At 41.1% G+C, this 24,775-nt stretch overlaps 2 protein-coding genes and 1 long non-coding RNA gene across 3 annotated transcripts; 1 reads left to right on the forward strand and 2 right to left on the reverse strand.

Annotated features, from left to right (window-relative positions):
* The first annotated feature begins 3,637 nt into the window (after positions 1-3,637).
* On the forward strand, positions 3,638-5,188 carry LOC103719730 (protein RETICULATA-RELATED 3, chloroplastic-like). The gene has a single exon (XM_008809107.4). It carries the CDS (start codon positions 3,855-3,857, stop codon positions 4,899-4,901), a length of 1,047 nt encoding a protein of 348 aa, XP_008807329.2. The 5' UTR covers positions 3,638-3,854; the 3' UTR covers positions 4,902-5,188.
* Positions 5,189-8,491: 3,303 nt separating this feature from the next.
* Positions 8,492-11,343, reverse strand: LOC120112716. The gene is made up of 2 exons (XR_005514334.1): positions 10,853-11,343; positions 8,492-9,201 (listed from the first exon to the last, which is right to left on the reverse strand). It is a non-coding gene; the product is annotated as an uncharacterized LOC120112716 (long non-coding RNA).
* Positions 11,344-12,567: 1,224 nt separating this feature from the next.
* Positions 12,568-24,277, reverse strand: LOC120112717 (ABSCISIC ACID-INSENSITIVE 5-like protein 2). The gene is made up of 4 exons (XM_039132330.1): positions 24,166-24,277; positions 22,448-23,486; positions 22,229-22,300; positions 12,568-13,232 (listed from the first exon to the last, which is right to left on the reverse strand). Exons 2-4 carry the CDS (start codon positions 23,297-23,299, stop codon positions 13,152-13,154), a joined length of 1,005 nt encoding a protein of 334 aa, XP_038988258.1. The 5' UTR covers positions 23,300-23,486; positions 24,166-24,277; the 3' UTR covers positions 12,568-13,151.
* Between the last annotated feature and the right edge of the window lie 498 nt (positions 24,278-24,775).

Genomic DNA, 24,775 nt, shown 5'->3' on the forward strand with positions numbered 1-24,775 from the left:
TAACGCCGACATGGCGATTGACTGGTCAAGCTCCCGGACCTCCCATGTTGCGGCGGTGAACCGATCCAAATACTCTTTGAAGGACTCTCCCTCCTTCTGCTTAATGTCCAGGAGGGAGTCTGACGTCCGTCGCTGGGGCTGGCTGGCGGCGAAGTTGCCAGCAAATTGTCTGCCGAGCTGCTCAAAGAATGAGACAGTACTCGGCTTCAGCCCGACAAACCACAGCCGGGCTGGTCCTCGGAGTGTCGCCGAAAAAGCTTTGCACATCATAGCCTCCGAGGCTCCTTGTAGGGCCATTAAGACCCGGTAACTCTCCAGGTGGTCGAGGGGATCAGCCTTGCCGTTGTAAGGCTCCACCTGGGGCATCTTGAACCGTAGTGGAACCGGTTTATCTTCAATCTCCGGGGAGAAGGGCGACTTCGTATTGAACCCGAAGTCGCCGTCACGTCCTGATTTCCTCCCGTGGAGTGCCTGGATTTGGCGCTCCAGCTTCTCGACCTTCTTGTCGAGTTCGCCATTCTGGAGGATCGCTGCAGCGGTTCGTTCGAGCACAGGTTGCCCTGAAACCGACTCAGCTTCTGAAGGCTGTGGCCAGCCTCCGTGGCCCCTGGCTAGGTGCTCTCTCCAGAGGGAGGCCTGGACTTGGGAGTCCTGACCTCGAAGGGGAAGTCCGCTTGTAGGGGGCTCCGGTTGAACTGGAGCCGGAGGAGGCGGTGCCGTTGGGATGCCCCTGGGCTGCAGGCTTTGGACAGCGGTAGCCAGGGCCTGCACCTGTTGCACCAGGGCATCAAACTGCTCTGGCCGAACTTGATGAACTGACTCAGCCGGAGGTGGTGAGTTTCGGACGGAATGCTCAGGGCTGGGTGGAGGACGTCGAGAGGCGTTGGAAGCCCCTTTGCTTCTTAGCTTCATGGCAGCGAACTCGGTCCCTTCCTCTAGCGCCAACTGTTGCTGGAAATTGGACCCGGGGGGCCGTCGCGAAGCCGGGGAAGGAGGAGCTCCACCACAGGGAGGGCGGACGGCGGTGCGCCGGCCGGCGGCATCCTCCTGGAGGCTGTGGAGAGTGGGGTGAGCGACGAAGAGGGCGTCCTGTCCTGTCCTACAAAAAGAAGCCGGTGGCCGGGCTCCCCGGCACCGGCCCTCCGATGCTTAAGTCAGAGGGGGCTAGTATGTGGAGAGAGCAAGCAAGAGATATGTGGAGAAGATGAAGAGAATATTAAGCTTAATTGTGTCTGTGCTGTTTCTTTTTCTCTTCCAGTCCGAGTCCGGGCCCCCCATCTCTTTTCCCCCAGGTTTCCTTTTATAGAAGGATTTTTGTTACCTGGGAGGTGACAGGAGGTTTGTCCTGTTTTGTAATAATTGGGCACGATTTGGCCCATTAATGGCGTAGTGGAGAATAAGGCCGAATCGGACCGGAGTCAGGGAGTTGTCACGGTCGATCAGACCTGTTGGAGTGGTTGAACCGCCGGCCGTGGTGGGCCTGGGGTCCGTGGATGGTAAGTGCATTTATTACCGAGTGAACCGGCGGTCAGGGAGAGCCATACGCTCTGATGGTTCAGTGATCCGGAGATCGTTTTGGGCCGTGTTCATTAAATGACTGAGTGCATCGGAGACTTGAGGGGGTCTCATGCATTAATGGCAGGTCGTGCCAAATACCTGCGGAGATTTTATGCCTTGATGGCTTGGAGATAGTGGCAGGTCGTAGTAGAGTCGCGTGTGTAGCCGCCAGACCTTTCGAGAAGGTTAGGCAAGGCATCGGCTCGGCAGGGGTGCCGAGCCGAGCTGGTCGCCCAAAGGGGCGCCCTGTGGCGGGGTTGCTTCTAGTACTTCTGCTCGGGGCCCTTCGGGCGAGCGTCTTGCGCTCTTTGGTTGGTTTCCTGGTCGACGCTTTCTGGTCGATTCTTTCTAGCCGAGCATCCCTACTTGGTCATTTTGGTTGGGCGCCTCTTCTTGGCGCTCTCTCTGGTCGGCGCTCTCTAGCCGAGCACCCTGCTGGTCGGCATCCTTCGGTCGAGCGCCTTTCTGGTCGGCACTCTTTGGCCGAGCATCTTCCTGGTCGGCGCACTTTGGCCGAGCGCCTTTCCGGTCGGCGCTCTTTGGCCGAGCGCCTCCGTGGTGGTATGACTTGGGGTTTTTCCCCCAACAGTAAATACTATACTTAGTTTGCTGCAATCACTGGATAAGTAAGTGGTAGCAACCATATAAACATTTATTACATGATCATATCTTGCGACCTCCTCATTATTATATAGCAAGTTAAAGGACTCTAAAGGACTCGCACGGAGTGCATGAGCCTATTCTCTTCTCACTATCTTGTCATGCTTCTTTTTTATTTTTATTATTATTATTATTAAGGAACACTATCTTGCCAAGGTATCAGCCAAAGGTTTTCAGCTACAAAATCCATGCTGGAGAATGCAACTGCCAAGGTCCATCCATGCCTTCAAACATCTGATGGAAACCAGAGAGAAGCCACTAGAGGCCTAATGGTGCAAGGGTAGTTCTCAGAGGCCCCAAAGGTCATGAAGGGAAACAGAGACATTGCTCAAGAGCTGAGAATTTTTGTATACTTTCTGATGACAAACCTATCAATGAGGTCTTCTGAGAACCCTTGCACCATTCGGCTACTAGTAGCTGCTCTCTGTTTCCATCAGATGTTTGAAGGCATGGGCCTTAAGACTGCTATTTTTGAAGATCAATACTCAAATACAAAATTGAAGGTCGTGATGAAATGACTTGGTCTGTGAAGAGCATGTTTATAAATGTGTCATCATGGTAGGTTAGCAACTGGAGTGGTTTTGTTATTTGCATCACTTATGTCAAGCCACCCTTTGCTCAAGCATAGTATTTGATTAAGCATGTAGTTGTACACAGATAAACAGGATGTTATCTAGGGAGAGAGCTAATTGGAGTCTGATGTAACACCATTAGGTTTGTGCATAAGATGATGCCATTTGAATGACTACCAATTCAATGTGAACATTTATATTGCTTCATAAATAGATATATCTGAACAATCACATTGTTTCATAAACAGATATATCCGAGCAGTCAACATCTATAAATAGAGGCTATGGATCTCAAATTTGAGAACATACTCTCAATCTCCCTCCATCTCACTATTCTCTTTTTAGTCAAGTATCATAGTTTTGTAGAGAAGTTCTGAAGAAAAATCTTTAGAATTGTTGCCCTGTAAATTTCTGGCGGCTTTGTCGTATTCTGGAAGTGATTTGCGACAATGGAGGCAAACATCGTCTTAAAGATGGTGTTTGTGCACGCCGCCAAGCTACATATGCTTGATTCCTTTCATAATATTCTACTGCCTCAACATTTCTTATGGTCTGATTCTTTTAAATTTTTTCATACTAATGACAGAAGATTGAATGAACCAATGACGGTAGTATCTAGAGTTCATATTTAATCTAGTAGGAGATGTTCAAAGATAGCTTGTATGGAACAGAAAACAATCTCAATCACTCATCATTAAAACTTGACATCTGTGGACTGTGATTTTAATTCATGGCCATGATCTATCAACTAGTTGCTCGAGTCTTGGCTATATGCAAGCCTTATCAAAAGGTAGAAGATTCTGTGAGGCTCTCATCAAAAGTAGAGATGGCTGAACTTGTCCGGCATTTGGGTTTGGATTCATGAGGTTTGAAATTGTTTCATGTTCGTCCGATCACTTGCTTTCCTTCCATGATGGGATGTTAGTAGCAATCTAGAACATCTCATTACTGGGGTGGAAAAGAAAACAATGTAAAACACCCAGAAATAAACCCTCTCCCTTTTTCGATAATAGAAATAAACCCTCCGTCACACCCTCGTCGCCGGAGGAGAAGAAACCAAACGCCATGGCCGCCCCCCTCCGCTACTTCCCATTCCGCGACCTCTCCGCCACCCACCTCGCCGGAAACCATAGCCTCCCTGTCCAAAACCCCCTCCTGCCGGCCATCTCCCTCCCATCCTCCTCCCGCCTCTTCTCCTCCTCAGACGCCGCCGCCCCTTTCCTCCTCGCCCTCCGCTCCTCGAAACCTAACCTCTGCCGCGCCTTCCCCTCCTCCGATTCCTTTGATCTCGGCGGGGGAGGCGGCAAGGGAAAACACCCCGGGGGCGGTGGAGGCGGCGGAGGCGATGGCTTCCCCGAGGAGCCCTCCGATGGGGCGGCCGGCCCCCTCGCGCTCTTTCTCAGTGGATGGAGATCGCGGGTCGCCGCCGACCCCCAATTCCCCTTCAAGGTCCTCATGGAGGAGGTCATCGGGGTGAGCGCCTGCGTCCTGGGTGACATGGCCTCGCGCCCAAACTTCGGCCTCAACGAGCTCGACTTCGTCTTCTCCACCCTCGTCGTGGGATCCATCCTCAATTTCGTCCTCATGTACCTCCTCGCCCCCACCTCTGCCTCCGCCGCGGCCACCCTCCCCGGCGTCTTCGCCGCCTGCCCTCCCGGCCACATGTTCGAGGCCGGCCCCTACTCTCTCCCCGCCCGGCTGGGCACTTTTGTCTACAAAGGTGTCACCTTTGCCGCCGTCGGGTTTGCCGCCGGGCTCGCCGGGACGGCAATTTCGAATGGGCTTATCGCATTGAGGAAAAAAATGGATCCTGAGTTTGAAACACCAAACAAGCCGCCGCCTACGGTGTTAAATGCGCTGACATGGGCGTTGCACATGGGTCTCAGCAGCAATTTCCGGTACCAGACTTTGAATGGGGGGGAGTTTTTGATGGCGAAGGTGCTGCCGCCAGCCGCTTTTAAGGTGTCGGTGGTGGCGCTGAGGTGCATGAACAATGTCTTGGGTGGGGCGTCGTTTGTGCTGCTGGCGAGGCTGACGGGATCGCAGAAGGGAAAGGAGGAGGAGAAGGGGGAGGAGAAGAGAAGGCTGATGAGGAATGAGGCAAGTAAGTGAATTCCTGCTACTGTTTCTAACTTATCCTTTTCCTAAAAGGATGGGAAAGAAAGTAGAATACATTTAAAAATAAATAAAGAGATTTTGTTGAAGGAATGGTCCGAGTTTGGTGTAACCTATAACCTTCATTTCAGAACAATGAATAGCTTGGGGATTTTAACCCCTCCTTCTGTTCATCGATGCAGGGTTTTTTTTTTATTAGGACATAATTCATGAGAACATAATATTATTTACTGTTCTGCATTATGTCTGTCAGCAATCAATGCATGATTTCTTTTGGGTCCAAACTCGATTTCTCTGGGTCCATACTGTTAGCTATCAGGTCAGAAATTTGATTGGCTTAACATTAGTTTGATTGATAGAGCAAGATAGTTTGCTTAATGTTGTGTTCCCTGGAGGTTCATCTATATTTTTAGATGTGTGGAATATGAGACAAATGATCATATCGGAGGTTCGTGTATGTTTATGCATTTGTTCAGTTTGATCTACCTAAATATTTTATTGGTGTAAATGATAATGCATGCTAATAGGAACCTGTCACAGAGTTAGAGCTTAGAGTGGAAGTATTGTAATTTGTACAAGAATTCCTCACTTAAGAAGTGTTACGAGGCAATGTTAGATTGTCGATGTATGCCTTTTCAGTTATGTAGTCTTTATAAGTTCATGTTGAAATTTTAATATGATATGATCGAAATGTTTTTAATGATTAAGAAAAAACATATGGTTTCATGAATATTACGTATGAGTCCGATGAATATCTAAGATAAAACTCTAGGCAGGTACAGGTTTTCGATATCTGGTGCTGCTGATGACAAGATGTTGAAAGTTCATAACAGTTTTTGAAGTTAGTCATTTTGGTTGCAGTGCACAAGTCTTTGATGGCATTCTAATCTGTAAAAGTGTAAAGGTGATGGTTCTCTTGTACAGATGCCAGGCGAGATAGCAATTCTTTTATTTGAATAATGAAATGGAGCAGCAAAATGGTGACTGTGCTCTTTTCTTATTGTGTTTTGGAGTTTTTCGAAGTGATGCTGGTGGCAACACAAACATCTCTTTCATATATTTTATTCCATGATGCGTTTTTCTTGAATGTATTTGGAATCTAAATAAAAAGTCATAGAATTTATTTTAACTGCATTCAGTGTGATTGACCAGACTGTAGCCTGTTTGGAGCGGGGTTTAATTCTATAAGTATCCAAAATAAAGACTAGGATACAGAAGCTACCTCTGCACACCACCCTTACATGGTTTATTTACTTTTTGACCTTTCTGTAGTGTAACTACTATGGGGTTTTCCATAGATTATAATAATAAAATCTTTGATAGGACTGAAAAAAAGTAACATCTTTTTTGAGAATGTAACCTTTTTCCTTCGAATATGTTGTTGAGAGAAGCATATTTTTGTGAAATTGAAGGATGCATTCTTTAAGATGATACTATCTGTGACATACCACTTGGCATCATATGATGGAGAGTGCTGCCTTGTTTGAACCAGATGTCTGCATCTTTTTCTTAAGAAGAAGTCTCCAACTATTCTACCAGTTCTTGCACATGCTCTGTGCTTAAATTGATTTATTCAATTTATTATGTAGAGAAATATTTCTCCTGTGAATTTATAATCTTGAAGAGTGAAATACAATTGGAAACCCAGATATTTCTTGATGGTCTTGGCTGATTTTTTATAGGTAGTCATCTAGATTTCCCCCCCTTTTCTGGTGGCATAAACTATTTTTGTTTAGTTGAACTGTTGTTCCTCTTCTTAAAATACAAGTTAGTATAAGAGCATATTTGCTGACAAGTGATGTATTTATTAGCTTTTGAGGTGAAACATGCTCTGACATCCCTTCACAGCCTCATGGGAGTTGTGGTCTTATATTCTAGTACAACTAATTATGTGCTTCCCCATTCAGTACAAATGCACTGACTTCCCTAGAACTTCCAATAATTGTATACTGCTACTACTGCTGCTGTTACTGCCCCTTGGCCAGGACCGCAAATATTGCTCTGCTTCACCTGATAAAAATTCAACTATCTATAGCTTTTTTATGACAATTTAATACCCAGAGAGAAAAAGAAACAGTCAAGTGAGCACATACATCAAAACTGAAGGTTCAATTCTCTTAAGGGATGCTGATTAAAGAATGTTTTCGATCATCCATGATATCCTTAAGTTCTTCTAATAAGTCTTTTAATAGTGGAGTGGGGTTTTGATGCCTTTTCTTTATGGTTGCCCACATTTACAGCATTATCCTGTTTGTGTATTGAAACTGAGCTTTTTGTAAGGTGAAATCTTGTTTCGAGAAGCTACTCCAATTTTGAGTCTCAAGGTGTGTTTGTGTTAATAGGAATCCTTTGTCTTATATCCTAATCCTGTTGACCAAATATGTCTTAAGAGTGATAATTCTGAGAACCTTAGGAGCTGTATCATTGGTTCCTGTTCTTTTTAATGGTAGCAAACTGCGAACTCCTTGTACTCTTACACCTTTATCACTTCACAAAACCACTGTTACGTAAGTAGTAACATATGGCTCCACCAATTTCAGACTGATTCTGGAAGGAACTGAAATAATTTGTGATTGCTAACTATTTTATTGGAATGCAAAATTCAAGCATCAATGAAACAATTTTAGCTCTAGTAAGCTTTTAAGAACCTTGTTATATGGTTCAAACCAAGCTTCCGAATTCGGTTCAGGCTGCTGAAGGAGCAAGTCAAACCAAGGCTGAATTGGAAAGTTGAGTCGACTCAGTCGTTGAAGCAGGCCGAGCCCAAATGATGGTCACGGTAGACTAAGCCAGTGGGTCAGGGCCCGTAGACACGGTAATGAAGGAGGCCGCATCGGGAGAGGGCCACCTCAAGCAGGGCAGAAGCCCACGAGCAGTCCGGAGGCCTTTCGGCCCGGGAAAGGCCGACCTCTTCCCAACCCAGCGAGGGGCGAGCCCTACGAAACTAGTGACACCCCCTGTCTTCGAAGGAGGGGTGGTTTCTTCTCGCAGTGCCTCCGCGGCCCTCATGCCCTTTGCTCTTCCGTTTAGTGAGGGGGCATCGGCTAGTCCGGAAGAAGCCTTGGCGTTGGAGGGAAGCACGAAGGGTGGAGAAACGGGTGGTGGCTCAGCTTTGCATGATAGTGCGCTTCAACAGCTAGAGGTTCGGAGAACATTAGCGAAGCCCGATTCGGCCGCCGACCTTGCTAACTCAAGGGGGTTGAACTTCGAGGCAGCAACGACTAGCCATGGGAGGGCGGTGAGGAAACTCCAAGCAGGTTTGGCAAAGGGGTTATGCGGCTCGGCTAGTGCAAATGCTGACTGTGGGTTGGCCGAGCATGGTAGAAGAGATGTTGTGGGTCAAGTGGGGACCAAAGAACCGGATGTATGTAAGGAACTGGTGGAGGACTCAATGGCCTGGTATGAAGATATTGGTTTAAAATTGTAGAGGGGCTGAGAAGCCTTTTTATATTGTTCAAATCAAATTATTAGGGATGCAAATATTTTTATATTGTTCAAATTAAATTATTAAAGATGCAAATAGGTGAGAGGTAATTTTTTTCCAAACAATCTTTTCTTCTTACTTTGCTCAACAGTACTAGGAAATATAGACGACAAAGACATTCCTGAATAGATGAATCGACCTCGGCGACAATATCTCGTATATATGAACTAGTTACTGAAGAAGTGGCAATTTGGACTTGGTTGCCACAAACAATTTGGACTTACGTAGGTTTCAATCTGTCCAAGCTTTTCCACTAAATTATAGCTCGAACGCTACAAGTCTTCTTGTCCCCATTTCCTGGAAATATCCAAGGAACAAACTTCCTACCTCCACTCACAGATGGTCCTAGCAGAATTGCCATTGCGGCCTAGCTCAGCTGATTCCTTTCAGAGACAGCCACCGGGCTTCTTGTCCTGATGTATCATATTTCTATTGGCATGGATGATGGGGCCCTCGAGTCGTCGTCGGTCTGCCCCATGGATACGGAGTGGATGTGATTGGCTTGCAGTCATGAACATCATGAAACATAAGGAACACGCCAATAGCAATTCGGTTTGCACCCCAGATTATTCCTTCTATTTAAGAGGCCCTTCCACCATCCTTGTATCATCCAAAGTCCTAACCAATGGCATCAACAGCACACCTTCTTCCTCAACCTTTTCCCAGTCTACTACTCCGCTATCTTGCCATATTGATCCTCCCTTTCAACTCCATCTTTCGAAGGCTCATGCCTGCCTTTCTCACTCCATCCTTCATCATAACTCCAGCCAGCTCCTTCGAGCCAAGTGATGAAGCAGAATGCGTCGTTTGCCTCTGCAGTATTGAAAAAGGTGAAAATATTAGTAATCTCAAGTGCCAACACTACTTCCACAAGCTTTGCTTAGATAGATGGTTGCAGCATCAGGGGAGGACATGCCCCATATGCCGAGACCATCTATATGTAGGTAAGGAGGTGAAGAGAGGAAGCAAGCTTGTGATGATCCATGGTGAAGTGGATAGTATTATCATCTCCCCTTTTTGTGATCCAGGCCTTGAGGATACATGGTGGATAAGGTAGACATGAGTCAGCTTTCATCAGCAGCACATATCTGTCTTCTTAAGCCAAATTTTTATTATGAGAAAATAAAGCGTAGCAAAATGATTGGGCCTTCGGAGGATAAATAGTGTCGTTGTCATGGTAATAGACATTATTGTCATATATACTTCCATTTTGACTTGTCTTTTGAATGTAAACTTATGGTTTGGGTTCTACTTTATGACCATTCTAAACACATGTGGATGCTGATGTTGATGTCGATTTGATGACTTCTAGCTTTTTCTCTGGCTCGTGTCTCACGTTGAATTGTTTGGCTCCCAGAGAGGAACATCAACGAGCCTCTACGGCACCCATTAGGAAAATTAAATCACACCTACTGTTCTAGTGGCTGATTGTGATTTCTCTTTCATTGTTCGATCATGCACGTAGAGTTGATTTTGGTTTGTAAACAAGCATTCAACACATGTAATGCATGTTGGAAGCAAGTTGAGTGGCTGTGGAGTCAAGATTAGAAGGTTTTATGGCATTTATATTAGATGATTAAGTCCACTTACACTTGGATTGCTAATACCTCTTTTGTCTTTGTTAAACAAAAATAAAAAAGAGGGAAAGAAGCAGATAAGTTCAGTAAAAATTCATAAAAATTGTCCTTAAAATTTTGGGTGGCAGTTGATCAATTGTTCGGATGCTTGTCCACTTGGAATTTGATCCATATAAAATTGTAGAGATACGACGAGAAAGAGTTTAATTCGAGAATATATGTACAATGTTTTTAGGCCATTTTTGTGTTTTTTTGGACTTCCATTTCTCCTCTCTCCTCTTGCTGAAAAGTATAGCTGGCTGTCTAATAAACAAAAAGAGTGCAATGGCCGACTTCTTTCTTTCTTTCTTTCTTCTTCTTCTTTTGCTTAAGCGGGCGATTCTTGCCACTCGGATTCGAACAAAATTAGAGAACAAAATATCACAAAGTATCTTAGACAACTCTCTCTTTCTAATCCACAATGTACTCTCAGGATCGCATAAACAGCCACCCAATTTACGGTTCAATTCACCTCTTTAAACACATGTTTGGCTCTTGACATTCTTTGGAAACATACAAGAAAAAAAGGAATTTGGATACTAATGCTGGCGAATATGTTGTCAACCCCATCAGGTATTTTATTTAATGAAGTAATATTTTTGGTTAAACTCTGCAGTTTATTAAAAGATAAGAGAAATGTCCCAAGGTTTTCTGAGATTTTGATAAATCATATATGTGCGTTACCGAGGCGGAGACGCCGCGACAGCTCCGCGGCCTCTTGAATGGCCTCCGATCCCGCTCAACTGCCGCAGGCATCGCGGCGGTGAACGAGCCAGGCCATTTCGAAGACCACCTATAAAAAAAGAAAAAGAAAAAGAAAAAGAAAGAAAGAACCCCGAAAGGCTCACCCGTTCCTGGAACCCCCTCCTCCCTGTTCTCTCCTTGTTCTCGGACCGGGATGTTGCCAGATCTGGGCACTCCGGCCGCGTGATGTTCGCCGCCGTCCTCGCTCATGCTGGGTTCTACCTCCGGTATCCTCCGCCGGGGCCTCTCCTCGCTGGACTTCACCACCCTCGCCCCCTGCTCTAATTAGTGAGGTAAGATCCGTCTATTACCCCTTTCTTTACTGCCTTTCCTCCTCCCGATCCACTCGGGAAAATAGATCAAATAGAAGAGAGAAAGAAAGAAAGAAAGAAAGAAAAAAAAGGAGAAGAAGAAAGAGGAAGAAGAGAAAAGAAGAGGAAGAAAGAAGAGGAAGAAGAAGAAGAAAAAGAGAAGAAAGAGGCCGGGCCGCAGGCGCCGCCGGCCGCGGCCCCGAGCTCGCCCTCCTCCCTTCGCGGGAGAAGAAAGAAGAAGAAAAGGGGGGGGGAGGAGAAGAAGTCGGGAGAAGAGAGGGGGAGGAGAAGAAAAAGAAAGAAAAAAAAGGGGGAAGTTTCGGAATAAAAAAGAAAAGAAAAATAAATAAAATGGAAAAGAAATCAAATGGAAAAGAAGAAAGAAAAGAATAAAAAAAAATAAGAAAGAAAAGAAAAGAAAAATAAATAAATAAAATAAAATAAAATAAAAAATAAAATATATATAATAGAATAAGTGAATAAAATAATAATTAAGAGAGAGATCACATTTTGAGTGCACCACTGCACCTCCTCTCTCTCCTTAATAAGTAGATTTTAGTCTGAATCACCCGATTGGACTTAAGATCTATTCAAGTTTATTTTAAAATTTTAATTTAATGAATAACGAATAATACATTTTGAACCGTTTGATAGATATAGAGAATTTGTCGAACGAGATTAGGATTCTGCGAGCGAACCAAAGTAAGTAATCCTGGCACAAATCTTATTGATTTCAAATTACTATTTAATTGTAGTATGAATTAGAGAAATATATATTTGTTATGATGCTTTTTTTCGAAAGTAAGATCAAGCATATAGTTGGATATGATTCATAAATTTGATCAAAATGCATCCTTCATAAATATTTAATTGGTATGAATTATAGTTATGATAAATTGCATGAAAATGAATTATTTTTATGAAGGTATGATAAAATTTTATCTTGTTACATGTAAGAATTATTATTATGACGAGCTGGGCAATACCTTACAGTAGCAAGACCGTGTCATGAGCCAAATTTGGGGCGTGACAAATTATGTCCGGATTCAGGTCGTGACAATATAACAACGATACCATGATAAAAGCTTTTAACTAATTTCCCTCGCAGTTTCCAATTTTAAGTAGATACCATGCTGTTGTTTGCATTGATTAACTTACCTTTGTGTGATGTTCGCATTATTGCTTTGGACACCAATGGAAGGAGCCCTCATAAGATGTTTTGCTCTTAGGTGAACTAAATTATTGCCATGCGAGACCGCATGGACTCCTGCATTTCAAATGGAAAAAAATTCTGAGGGCCATTTGCTCCAATACTAAGAAGAAAATTCCTCTAAATCATACGTAATAGCCTTACTTAGGCAAAACATTTGGTCAGCATGTCTCATTACAAAGGATTGCCTGCTTCAAATCTTCGTAACAATAATCATGTGACTGAGTCCTTCGAAACAATCAACTCCATAGCTTCATGTGGCTTTCTACCGTCTGCAGTATTAATATCTCATCCCATCGCTCAAGTAAATGTTTTATAGACATAATGAAGTATCAACTACATTATATGATTCTGATTGCATGAACTGATAAACTGAGCTAGCATAGCAAATATACATAAATTTTTAACTGAACCTCCGAGTTAGAATTTACAAGTCAAATGAATCGCACTAATCCTGCAGCGACTTTATATGCAAAGCTTGATGCCCCGGAAGAGTTCACTTCAGCACGCAAGGAGTACTGTAATTACACTTTAGCTGCTGCTTTCGATATATCTAATGCCCAGAAACAATCAGAGCTGCAGTTCTTCACGCATCCACCTTTTATCCACTAGTTCAATGACCATCAAAGCTAACGTGCCAAAAAAAGACACATGAAATATATAAAAGAACTCTAATAAGTGCTCATGTGCCTAGCAGATTTACATTGAACAAAGCCTTAGTAGAAGTTTACAGAAGGGGCGGCAGCAGCATACGTAGGGGCCCTCACAATCTTAAAAACCCCAGAGCAGGACAGCGAAAAAACCAAAGCTACCACATATTTCTAACCCAAGACGCAAATACAACATCCCATGTCAAATCTACAAAATTTAATATGAACATGATCAGAAGGGAGCTGAACTTGTCCTCCGAAGCTGATACCTCGGTTCTGGTAGAGGTACTGAGAACAGTATCTTCTCCAATTCCTGCAGGGGGATAGAGAAATAGAGTCAGCTTTCTGGTGTGGCGTACAAGCTCAATCATCAGAAGAGAAACATTTTCACTAATGATCAGAAACTAAAACTAAAACTCTGGTCATGAATCGCTTTGTTCTTCTTTATGCCTGCAACATGAAATGCCCATGGATCCTTTGGAAATATAGCATCTCTGGTTTTCTCGCTAATCAATTAGGGAAGAAGAATGTACATAAGAAATTCAGTATTTTCTTGTAAAAGTCAGATAGCAATATTTCTTAACAACAAACATAAAAACAGCCACAAGATTGTAGAAGATGAATTTGATAATATGCACGGTGAGATGCAGAGGTTCTCTGAGAAAAAAAGCAGCCAAGGAGTATGTAAAGATACCAATGACACTTGCGAGGCGATAAGTTCAAAGAACTCATGGCATATGTGGCATGAGAACATTTACTATCTAAAGCAGACATTCCCAAGCGAGAGGAGAATTAAGCATAAACCGATATCATGTCATCATTTTTTTCATTTTTTATACAAGTTTGTTCCCGTAGCAATTTCTGAGGCATAGGACCATTCACAAATTTAAGCAACTACTCTTCTGATCGCAGGTGCCTCTTTATCATCCTTTTTCAATCATGTAATACTCTATAATTATATTTTTTATGATATAGCTTAAGATCTCATCCTTACACAAATTTAGGAGCAATTGATGTTTTAACACTTTTCCCACCTACTATTTGGAAAATGCTCAATTGGATCACCAAGGAACAACATGGGAAAAAGAATTATTGAAGTCACGTTACATCTTATTCCCTTTTTTGGGTTTTGGGGGGAGTGGACAAACAGTCTTAATAAACCACCACCAAGGTTTGAACCCTGGACCTTCCCTCAAGAGCAAGCCTTTAGGAAAGGGGTGCCAATGCTGAGCTAACAGCCGGTAGCATCTTATTCCTTCTTTTTTAAAAAATCTATTTGCCATTAAAAATTCCTAATCTTCATGAGCAAGGACATCATCGATATAGATGTTTCTCCCACTCAAAAATTGCATTTGGTCCCTCAAAGGAACACCAGATAAAACTAAAGTAAGCTGATTCAACCTATACTCGCAGAAGGAATAACTAGAGCTGCTTCAGAAGCCCCAAAACTAACCCGCACAGTTTATGCACTAGGGTTGCTTAGCGACAGGCTTATGCTGACTCACTATTACTAAACATATCTATGCTTGTTGGAATGGAATTAGATAATAAAATTATGGCTTTTTAGTCTTTAACAAGAAGCATAGACATAAAAGAAAACTCTTGTCCAAACATCTCAATATGCATTGACAAAAAGATTTTCCAACTGCAAACAGAGGTAATATGAGAAATAAAAGTAAGAAAGTATCTAGGTTCGCCCAGATAAGACCAATGTTATTATTTACTCTAAACATAATAATTATATTAGTCTATTACCAATGATCCTAACAAAATGCAACCTACATGACAAGTAGACCTGTACCAGAGAAGAAATTGGTGAGTTTAGTTAAGATCCCTTCCAAAACATGCGATTGGGAGACGATTAACTGTCAGTACTTGCTTTGGCATGCTGGTCAAGGCTAAGGAAGCCTGCCTTTTGGCTGGGTTTGAAAATTCGGCAGGGCTGGAACAACAAAGTAAACAGATCCGATCACACATTTTTGTTTGACTGCCACATGCACAGGACACTTTCTAGTGGTTGAGATAAAACGTTAAGAAAGTTATATTAAAAAAAATTATGTTCCACTAAGTTAGAAGGGCACGTGATATGAAGATGGAATAGTTATTAGAACATCTAAAAGGAGAGTAGAAGTGACCCAGTGAGGAAGAGCATTCTAATTTCTAGTGATGGATCTGAAAAAACAAAAGAAAAGATAGAGGAAGGACCTAGGCTGAAGCAGAAATAAGGATAGAGTGTAGCTTGAGAAGAACGAACATAATAGTTTGGAATAGCTTGAGATGAAAAATTCATAACTCTAGCCGTGGTTGATGGTTTAAGATATGTCGGTTATAGTTATGCTTGCCCACTACATAGTCTTAAGCAGTCGAAGCAATTTGTCTACATCACCATCATCATCGTGCTACTACTCTCCCATACCTATTATTGGTCATGAGACCATTATTTTAAAAGGTGCAGATTGTGAAGGAAATGAACTCATCTATCATCCACAAAACATATAGAGGAAGATTGTGAAGCAAAACCAACATAAAGCAACAAGCTAGAAACTCAAGAATCTTTTAGAGGGCAACAGAACTCCAGATAAATCACATACATGCCCAATATCAGTTCAGATGGTAGAGGAGTTCACCAAGACATCATCTTGGCCTCCCATCACTAGCATTTCCTAAACTCGTAACAAGAAAATGTCGATAACCCTGAAAAGCTCAAGCATGAAACTTGTGCCTAATCTCCTAATCAGGTTAGTTTATCCAGAGGACATGGAAGGATGGGAAACCAACTATCTGCATCCCCTCTTCACTAATATGAGAACATGAACTCCAAGCAACATACCACAGCAACAACCTACTACTATATACTACTCAAACTAATACCTACTCCAAAAGACTCCCCTCCCATTACTGCTTATGATGACTCAACCAATCATCCTTGCCCTTACAAGATCTTTCAAATATCAGACTACTCAACTCAAAGATGCAGACTACAGAACATCTATTCTAGCTCATAGTTTACACGCAACACCTACTTCAAAAGCCACCTTTGCTACTGTAACTGTTTATATGATTCATTTTCAAATGGGTCACCCCAACATACTTTCGCTAAGTGAAAAGGTCATCCCTTCCTATTTTTGATTGATGAAGATCATTGCTTTTACTTGTTAGGGTTTTCATTGTTCTTGTATGAATTGGATCAGGAGTAATGGAAGCAAATTCATTTTGACTTTATTGCAATTTCTGGGTTGAATACATGACTCTTTTTATCAGACCTATTTTGAATAGAAATAGTTTCAACAGGTACTCCTTTAGGAGTAGCCAGGTTAGGAATGTCTAAATTCATAAGGTCTGTGCTTTCAAGTAGTTTTGATGTCTCTAATGCCTTCATAAATGGGATTTGCAATTACAGGAATGTTTTGAGTGCCTTTTGTTGGAAAAAGGTCTTATAGCTCAAGCCAGAGGTTAGGAGCAGAATTGAATCTATGAAAGGAGAAGGCCACTTCATGCAGTTAAATCTTATTCAGAAATTTAATGACGTTGCTAGATTTCAACTCCTTGGAGAACATTATCATATTGATGAGATTCCATGATGAGAGTGTGACTTTCAACCTTTGAAATTGATTCTTAGTTCCAAAGCAAGCTCAGGCAATATCATTTCTTTCCTTTCACCCCTTGTTTTCTTCTCTGCCAGGGATTTTTTCCCTTTTCAGTCCGTGACATAGGCCTTTCTCTTCCAAAATCTCAATCATTTACGTCATCCCTTAATCCTATTTATGTATCCATCAGCTAATCAATCTTAGTGGCTCACACATAGTCAAAAATCAGAATTTTCAGGAGTTTCCAGCAAATTAAAAACATAGGTTAATGTTTACCCATATACGTCCAATAGTTTATAAATTTAACTTAGTTCGCTTAAAATGAGCAGTTCTAACTGAACATAGACATTTACACATTAGTTCAGTTCAAAAAATCTTTCTGTTGAACAGAGTCACCCCACCCCCTCCCTCTTCTCCCCTTCACCAACACATAAGCACACATCACCCACCCTTTCCCCTACCTCACCCTCACCCCCTGTGTTCCCCCTGGTCCCTACTCAATTGCCACAGCAGAATTGTTGAAGCCTATAACAAGAGCACGCAGCTTACAATTTAAGCAAGTTGCACTGTTACTTAGTGCTATTTATCACCATAGATATATGGCCAAGCAAAATATCTTTATAGGTAATCTTCTGACATGATTGGATTGTGCAGCATGATTGGTTTTCTTTTAACTTCTTTATGCCTTCTCCGCCTCCTAACTACAGTAGCAAATCAGGAGAAAGTTGCACAAATTGAAGATAAGGTTTTTGTTAAATTGAACTGTTTTTATAATGTAACAGCTATATAAATCCATGTCTAACAATTTCACAACAAGAGCACTTCACTGACTTTTCTCAAAATAAAGGTTGAAGAAGGGCTTCTTTCCACAAGTAGGTTTCTTTTTTTGTTTTTCAGTGCTGCCTTATTGCTTCATCTATTTTGCAAAAGTAATGCAACTTCAACAATATGTTATTTGTATCAAAGGAACCTTATTCTCCCAGTGGCTTGCTATGCTATTGTAGCTATGGTAAGACAACATGCAACAAGTTAGTTTTCCCTGGAAGAACAACTAATCAATAATCGTGATCGAGACTTGAAGGTCAAACTTCATTGACAAATAATACAACTTCTCGTTATAGGAACTCAAATCAGGAAGTCATCATGAACTAGATGCTTGAGAGTTGAAACTGTGCAAACCAATATAGTAATCATGATTTAGAGTATGACAATAGATAGTGAAGGATTGCACCCTTGTTTGTCATTGCAATTGAGTTACTAAACTTCATGGAATTATACTCAGAAAGTTTCTAAGCATCCTAGATTGCATGAATTAAAGATAAAACCAATCAAGCATCCATATCTAACAACTACCCTTTAAGTCTTCATGGTAGGCCTCTGTATTGCCAAAAACTACCTTGACTCAGAATGTGACATGAATTCATGGCAGTAACATCCAGGTGACAATCAGTTGTCAAAATCTCTTTTATCCATCCATGGACCCTTATCGAATTAAAGCAATATTCTTATAGCCAAACCCATTTTGATGAGATATCTTGGATGATGATGATGACCCTTGTGGTGGGGAGATATTTTAATGATTTTAATATACCAAGCACAAAAAGGTGAATATTGTTGTTTGAAAATTGAAACTTCATGATTATATCTAAAAGTGATAGAATATGAGGGCAAGATGAAAACTACCAGCCCAAAGAAGATGGGAAAGTACTTGAGATTTACTTCTACTCACACATGCTTGTATTCTTTTTTTCCGGTAACTTTGTATTCTTTTTCCAAGGCATAAATAAAACTTCTGCTAAAAATAACGTATTGATATGTGGTGAATAGTCCTTAAGAATGATCTGCAAGAAAATTTCTTCAAAGATGACGGATTATAATTTGCTATTAAGAAAGTTCCACAGTAAAGATTTGTTATAGTTAAATATAATGTTAGCTTGATTTTGATGCTTACTAAAAGGCTATTCCTAGAAAAGGAAAGCTCAATAGAGCATGTATTTTATCAAAATCAATAGTAAACATAATTATTATCGGATTCTTACATTTTGATTCACCCAAAACACATAAGTACTCATGTTTTATTTTGATATAGATATAATTCACTGACAATATAAATCACCTAGAAGTTTCATTTATTGTAAATACAGAAGAAGAGAAATTAAAATGACATTGTTTACAGCCACTAAAGTTTACTTTTCCTTGTACAAGCATGTTTTATATCCATTTAGTTCATAAAGCATGTTTTATATCCATTTAGTTCATTGCGATGGAAGTCTATGTTAAGATCAGAAACTTAAATGGATGACTAGAATAACATTTGATTTGATTTCCTTATTTTCTTATAAAGTTAAGAAAAATAATATTTATTACTTATTGAACATTATTAATGAACTTAAGGATTTGGAAATTTAATTTCATTCATATAAAATGAAAATTTAAGAATAATTTGTTTTCTAGAACATTGCATGTGATTGGTGCAATTTGCTTTCCAAGATTCAGGATGGAATCGAAGGATTGATCAAGAAGAGCCTTCCAAACAAGCATACAGATATAATGATTTGAAAGGAGATATATGGAAAGAAATTCCTTGTGCTCTTGATCAAGATGCTTTTCTTTAGGAAGCTTGCAGTTATACTGGGAAAATCTTGCTTTTATTTGTTCAAAAATAATGTCAGATGATGTCTTTGATCATAAAATGGGACAGACAAAAAGTGAAGATGAAGTTATGGGCGATTAACAGGAACTGATTCGCATTTTTATCTATTGTCTATGGCACTGGTTTTACCATAGGCAATTAATATTTCGATGATGTGGGGTGTTATTTACTACTATAAATATTTCTCATATTTATTTATGTTTTATTGCCATTAAAAACAAAGGGTTAATCATCACAGGTACTGTACCTTAACAAGGATATTATTTAGATAACTCTGAGACCTATCAAGCAACCAACTCTGAGACCTAGAAGCAACCTAAGCAAATGATGAGAGAAGCTAAATTACATACTTGGAAATTTTAGAAAAGCAGGCAAAAGGCCACATGCCATATTCGATGTCATATCACAAAATAACTTGGAGAGTTGCAACATCAGGTAAAAGACATGGGTTAAAGGTCTAGCCTGTGAGAGCATAAGCACATGTCATTTGCACACATTTGCACATCATAAGTTTGCAAAATTCCTTATTGCCATCAAATACATTCTTTTTCATTTAAAATACTAAAGAAATTGAGAGACTTTAGTTCATAGTATACAGAATGTGAGCTGGGGGCATATAACAGCCATCCCAAAGAGCCACTAGAGTGGAAAGCAATCAAGAAGAGGAGAGATATAGAAGAAATGAAAAAAGATCAGAGAAAGTCAGAGAACTTCTGGTTACAATTCCCCTCTTAATATCAGTGAGTTTCTTAAAGGTATTCTTATTGGTGGAATCTCTCAAACAATATTTGCATGCAGACAAGCTAAGTTTGGTGCAAAGAAATTAAAATTCTACCATGTGGTTTTCTTAGCAAATCATGGTGGATGCAAAGGATGTCAAAAATAAAACAATATGAACCTTCTCCATTGAAGATTTGAACTGCAATGGTTGAAAATTCAAAAAGTTTGATGGCTACTCCCATGTACAAGGATACGTAACAATACATGCATGCACCCACAAAGGCACGCATGCACGCAGGCGCATGCGCACAAACAAAAGGCTTGGCTCTAAAACCTAAGAAGGCATAAAACCCAACGAAATATCAGCCCTGTCCATGGGATATGTGCTCTTGATGCACATATCCCATGCATAATCGATATGCTTTTCTTGGAAGATCCATAACTATCCCAAAACTCCGTACCTCAAACTACAGATATGAGATCCCAGCTAGAATTAAAACAGCCCACAACCCTTGTTATTTCCACATCACAAGAATGAGAGTTTCATTTGCAAGGTCATCAATTCTTGGTGATGACCCAAAAATTTTCATAAATCTTTCTTGACCAATTGCAAGAAAGATTCTGAACAATTGACTCAAAAATTAAAAAAAAAAAAAAGCAAGAACAACGTACATGCAAACCTTATCCACCTACTTCCATTTTTTTCTTGGGTTATCAAAGATTTGGATCTTTTCTAGAAAAACTAGTCAGAAGAATAGCTACATTTTTCTTGGTACCAGAGTTACTAAATCAACTGTGATACCATACCTAGCCATCCAGCCTTTTCCCAGCTATTTAGGGTCAGCTACTATACCCACTTTGATACGTGTGTGTATATTTACATGCATGCATGCATACACATGTCTAACATTTGTTACTTTATGAACTCGAGTGATGAAATCTAAATATTAGCTAAATTATCAGAGGATAATTAGAAACACAGATCTTGCTCAGGGCATTAGTAAGGATAGGAAAAGAAATACCGAAGGTTTGTCAAATGAGAAATTTCTAGCTGGTTTGTCAAATGAGGTTTGTCAAATAAAACACAGATCTCATATTGGAAATGCATGTGCATCGAAGGCCTACAGAAATTCTTGGTAGTTCTCTAGCTTGTCATACAATAGATTAGAAAAATTATCGACCTATAAAGTGATTAAATAAGTATTCTTGAGTCAAATTAGATGACAAAGGTTGGTTTGCATTCATGCATTAAAAGAGGTATGGTGGACATAGATTAAGATCGGTGACAAGTATCCTTGGTAGTATGGTCAAATATTGAAGCTTCTTACTTGGGAAATTTTATTTCATTAGCTAAATAATTCAAAAGCAAGAAAAATCCAAAAAATGCATTTTTTTTTTGTCCACTTAGAGATAGTACATGATAATAAAAATATAATGATTTGGTGGGCATTGCGAAGATTATGCAGAGATAATTACAAACAACTTAAAAAGAAAAGGAGTAGACAATAAGCAATGTGCTAAAATCTCTGACCTCCTAGTTGTTATTTGTTTTACATAAGGAGAAGAGCTTTCAGGATGTGAACTACATAATCAAGTGCTTGCTCCTCTATTCAAGGTGGCATTTTTTACCTTCTAAAATCGATTACAGGGAATGTGTTCACAATCAGAACACATTCACAAACAACTATACCTGTCACAAATCTCTCAACCAAATAAAGCAATACAAGATTTTGAGTTTAGCCTGATAAATGTAGGGGAATATTCGGTCTAAGCTTTAGAGGAGTGCAAATTAACAGAAGCAAGTCATAGGACATAAGATTTTTAATCTTTTGAAGTAAATATACATTCACCAACAATATGTCTAAGTAAATATCCAATTCAAAGTACTTTGTTGCACTCTCACTTCAGAAAATTATGCAAACACTTAATGCATGTCAGATGAAGTGCTCATGTATTCTGTAAAAATCGGATGAGTAAAGTATGCATCTGTGTGCCAGGAATCTGATTTTTGAAGAACCACTTTCTCAACATTGAGTTTTACATAACTTAATCATTGATAAAGTCAAACTATGACAAATTGCCGGAATAAATACATTCATCTTATTGTTAAAAATCTTGGTTCATGATTCAACATCATACCAAATCTTAAGCACAATGAGTCAAGAAATCAAAAGTTTCTGCATTGAATATAGGAATCATAATTTTCAAATGCACTGATCTTAGATAACCTACAAATAAAGAATAAGAGACTACCACTAGAAATTTGTGTTTGATGATATGGAATACCAAATACTCATGAATAAGGCTACATCCATCAAAATCCTAAAAGACAAAAATGAAAAAATATACCTTCTGTTTCTTCAGTCTCACATTTTCCTCTTCCAGACGAGAAACCTTGATTTCTAGTTCATTTGTGTAGGCCTAGCATAACAACACAAACCTTTATTAGATAATGAATGATTGGATAAAAGTATAATAAATACCAAAGCATCGTATACCACATCATAGCAGACTGAAGAAAGGTGAACCAAAAAACAAGCCTTAAAAAAACATAAAGTGGAGCCCAACCTGCTTCCTAGCTCTTGAACGGGCAGCAGACTCCCGATTCTTAATCATCCTCTTCTGCCTCCTCTCCACTAATCTGTCCGTCCCGTCCCCTGAAGCTGCTCGTTTACGACCTGGCGGTGTCTGTGGATCGGAGAGCGCCCCCAATCGAGGAGATGAAATGTTCATCTGGCCATCAGGGAAGACAGCGTCCAAAATGGGGCTGGTGCCAAGACCCAAAGGCTGGGGGACCGGACAGCTCGGGACATAAGCACCCATCATGCTTTGCTGCCCCTGCTGATGCTGATCCATGGCAGACATCTGATGATATTGCTGCAACCAATGTGCTCCCTGTCCAAAATCCTGCAGCCCAGCCGCTGGATTGGCACTTCCAACAGGACCCACATTCCCCATAATATCATTCACATCCTTAGCACAGCCCTCCACAACCACCCCAGCCTTCACCAGAAAGTCCTCCAGTGTCATCTCTCCAAGTGTCGACTGCCTCTCACAACCTGATCTCTGCTCCTTGTTGCTCTTCTGCTGCCCCTGCTGGATATCTCTCCACAACTCATCCACCGTCTTCTTGCTTAGGGCCTGTGGCATGGTAATGCTTCCCTGGCGCTGGAGGCCAGAACTAGAGGTATATTGGCTGGTGGCGGTGTCAAGGTCCATTCCCATGGGTTGGTTGCCCTCTGGGAACACGCTTTTGAGGAGCTCATCAAGGTTCATGCTGACTAAGGGTTCACCCAAGTGGCTCTGGACCTCATTGAGGGTAAGGCTATAAAGGGAGCCTTGCCTCGCCAAGCTCTGAATCTGGGATCGCTGCCCTCCACTGCCTCCACCACCCTGCGACGCCATTGTCTGAATCCTCATTCACCGACTCCTCAACCAAATCTCAGCAGTCAGAGCCTCAGGCCCAGACCCCACATGCAAAATCTCTGCGAACTCCAAAATACAAAAAGAACCTAAAACGCACGAAGAAGTCTTCTCTTTTCTTCTGAAGTTCCTCTTTTTTGATAAAATCAACAACAAACACCTTCTATCCTTCCAAACCCCTAATCTGCAAATCAAAAGAACACAACTCAGAAAGAGCTTCCAATAAAACAAACCTAGTGATCCTGAGAACTCGGCTGAAAAGACTTCATCTCTGACTACCATGAAAGAACTCAAGATGCCCCTAAAAAGAGATTCCCGGAACTAAAAGGGGCTGAAAGTTTTCATCGATTCCAATACCCAAAAATATTTTTAAAACCCTAACAATGCCCACCTTCCCACATCGAACCAATCCCTTCAAAATCCCAATCCAATCCCCAATCCCAAAACCCAAAACCAGAACAATCCCATCAGGAATTCTAACCAGAACATGTTAAAACGGACCAAATATCTCATTTCAAGAAAAGAAGCAAGGGTTCAAAAAAGAAAAGAAAAGAAAACCCCCCGAAAGGGAAAAGACTGCACTGAAAACAACCCCGCGGAACCGGAATTCAATCCCATAGGCGTAAAAGGAGATTGAGGGCATCTAATTTGGAAGAGAAACAAGAAAATCCAACAAGGCCCATCACCCAACACGCGACCTTGCCCCTCCCAAAAAGGCCTCTGGGAACAAGAACTATCATGCCCTCAATCTTTTCCTTTTTCTTCCCCCGAAATTTCCACCCCCAAAGAACCTGTAGAAGAACCCAAAATGCCAGAAATTCTGACCCCAAATAAAGCAAATCCAAAAATCTCTTCGTACTCACCAGCACTCATTCTCCTTGTTTTCCTCCAATCGAGTCGCGGTGAGAGGGAGCGACGATGAGAGAGAGAGACCCAAGAACCAAATGCCCATAAACAAAACCTATGATTTCGGCCGCGGTAATGCTGAGTTTATATATTCGAGGGAAGGGACTACTTGGGGCGGGCCCCACCAAGGTGGACTTTTGACTTGTCGTCTTCACCAGAGATCCTACGTATCCAATGGGACTTGGGTACTGTAGCTTGGTCAGAAGGTGACGTCGTTGGTCAACGTAGGGATATGGCTTCCAAGATATTTGTGAGGGTTAGGGCTTTCTGAAGACATGTTAAGATCTTGACATAGATAATCGGGGTGCATCCTGTCGACTTGGTGGCCCTGCTCCAAGATCAAGCTCTTGTGACATGACGAAATCAGCAAATCTTATCACATCTAATTGGCGAAAAAAGTGATTCGCTTAAGTTTTGATATAGAGAAATGTCGATGTCTGCGATGGTACAAAAAGATATATAGCCAATTTTCTCATCATCTATATCTATGCTATATCTTTGTCATTTTAAATATTTCAATATCTTTATGTGCTCACGGTAGTTGCAAGGTGCTATGGTGCATGAAAA

Source organism: Phoenix dactylifera, chromosome 12 (genome assembly GCF_009389715.1).
Source record: "Phoenix dactylifera cultivar Barhee BC4 chromosome 12, palm_55x_up_171113_PBpolish2nd_filt_p, whole genome shotgun sequence".
NCBI classification, from domain to species: Eukaryota; Viridiplantae; Streptophyta; class Magnoliopsida; order Arecales; family Arecaceae; genus Phoenix; species Phoenix dactylifera.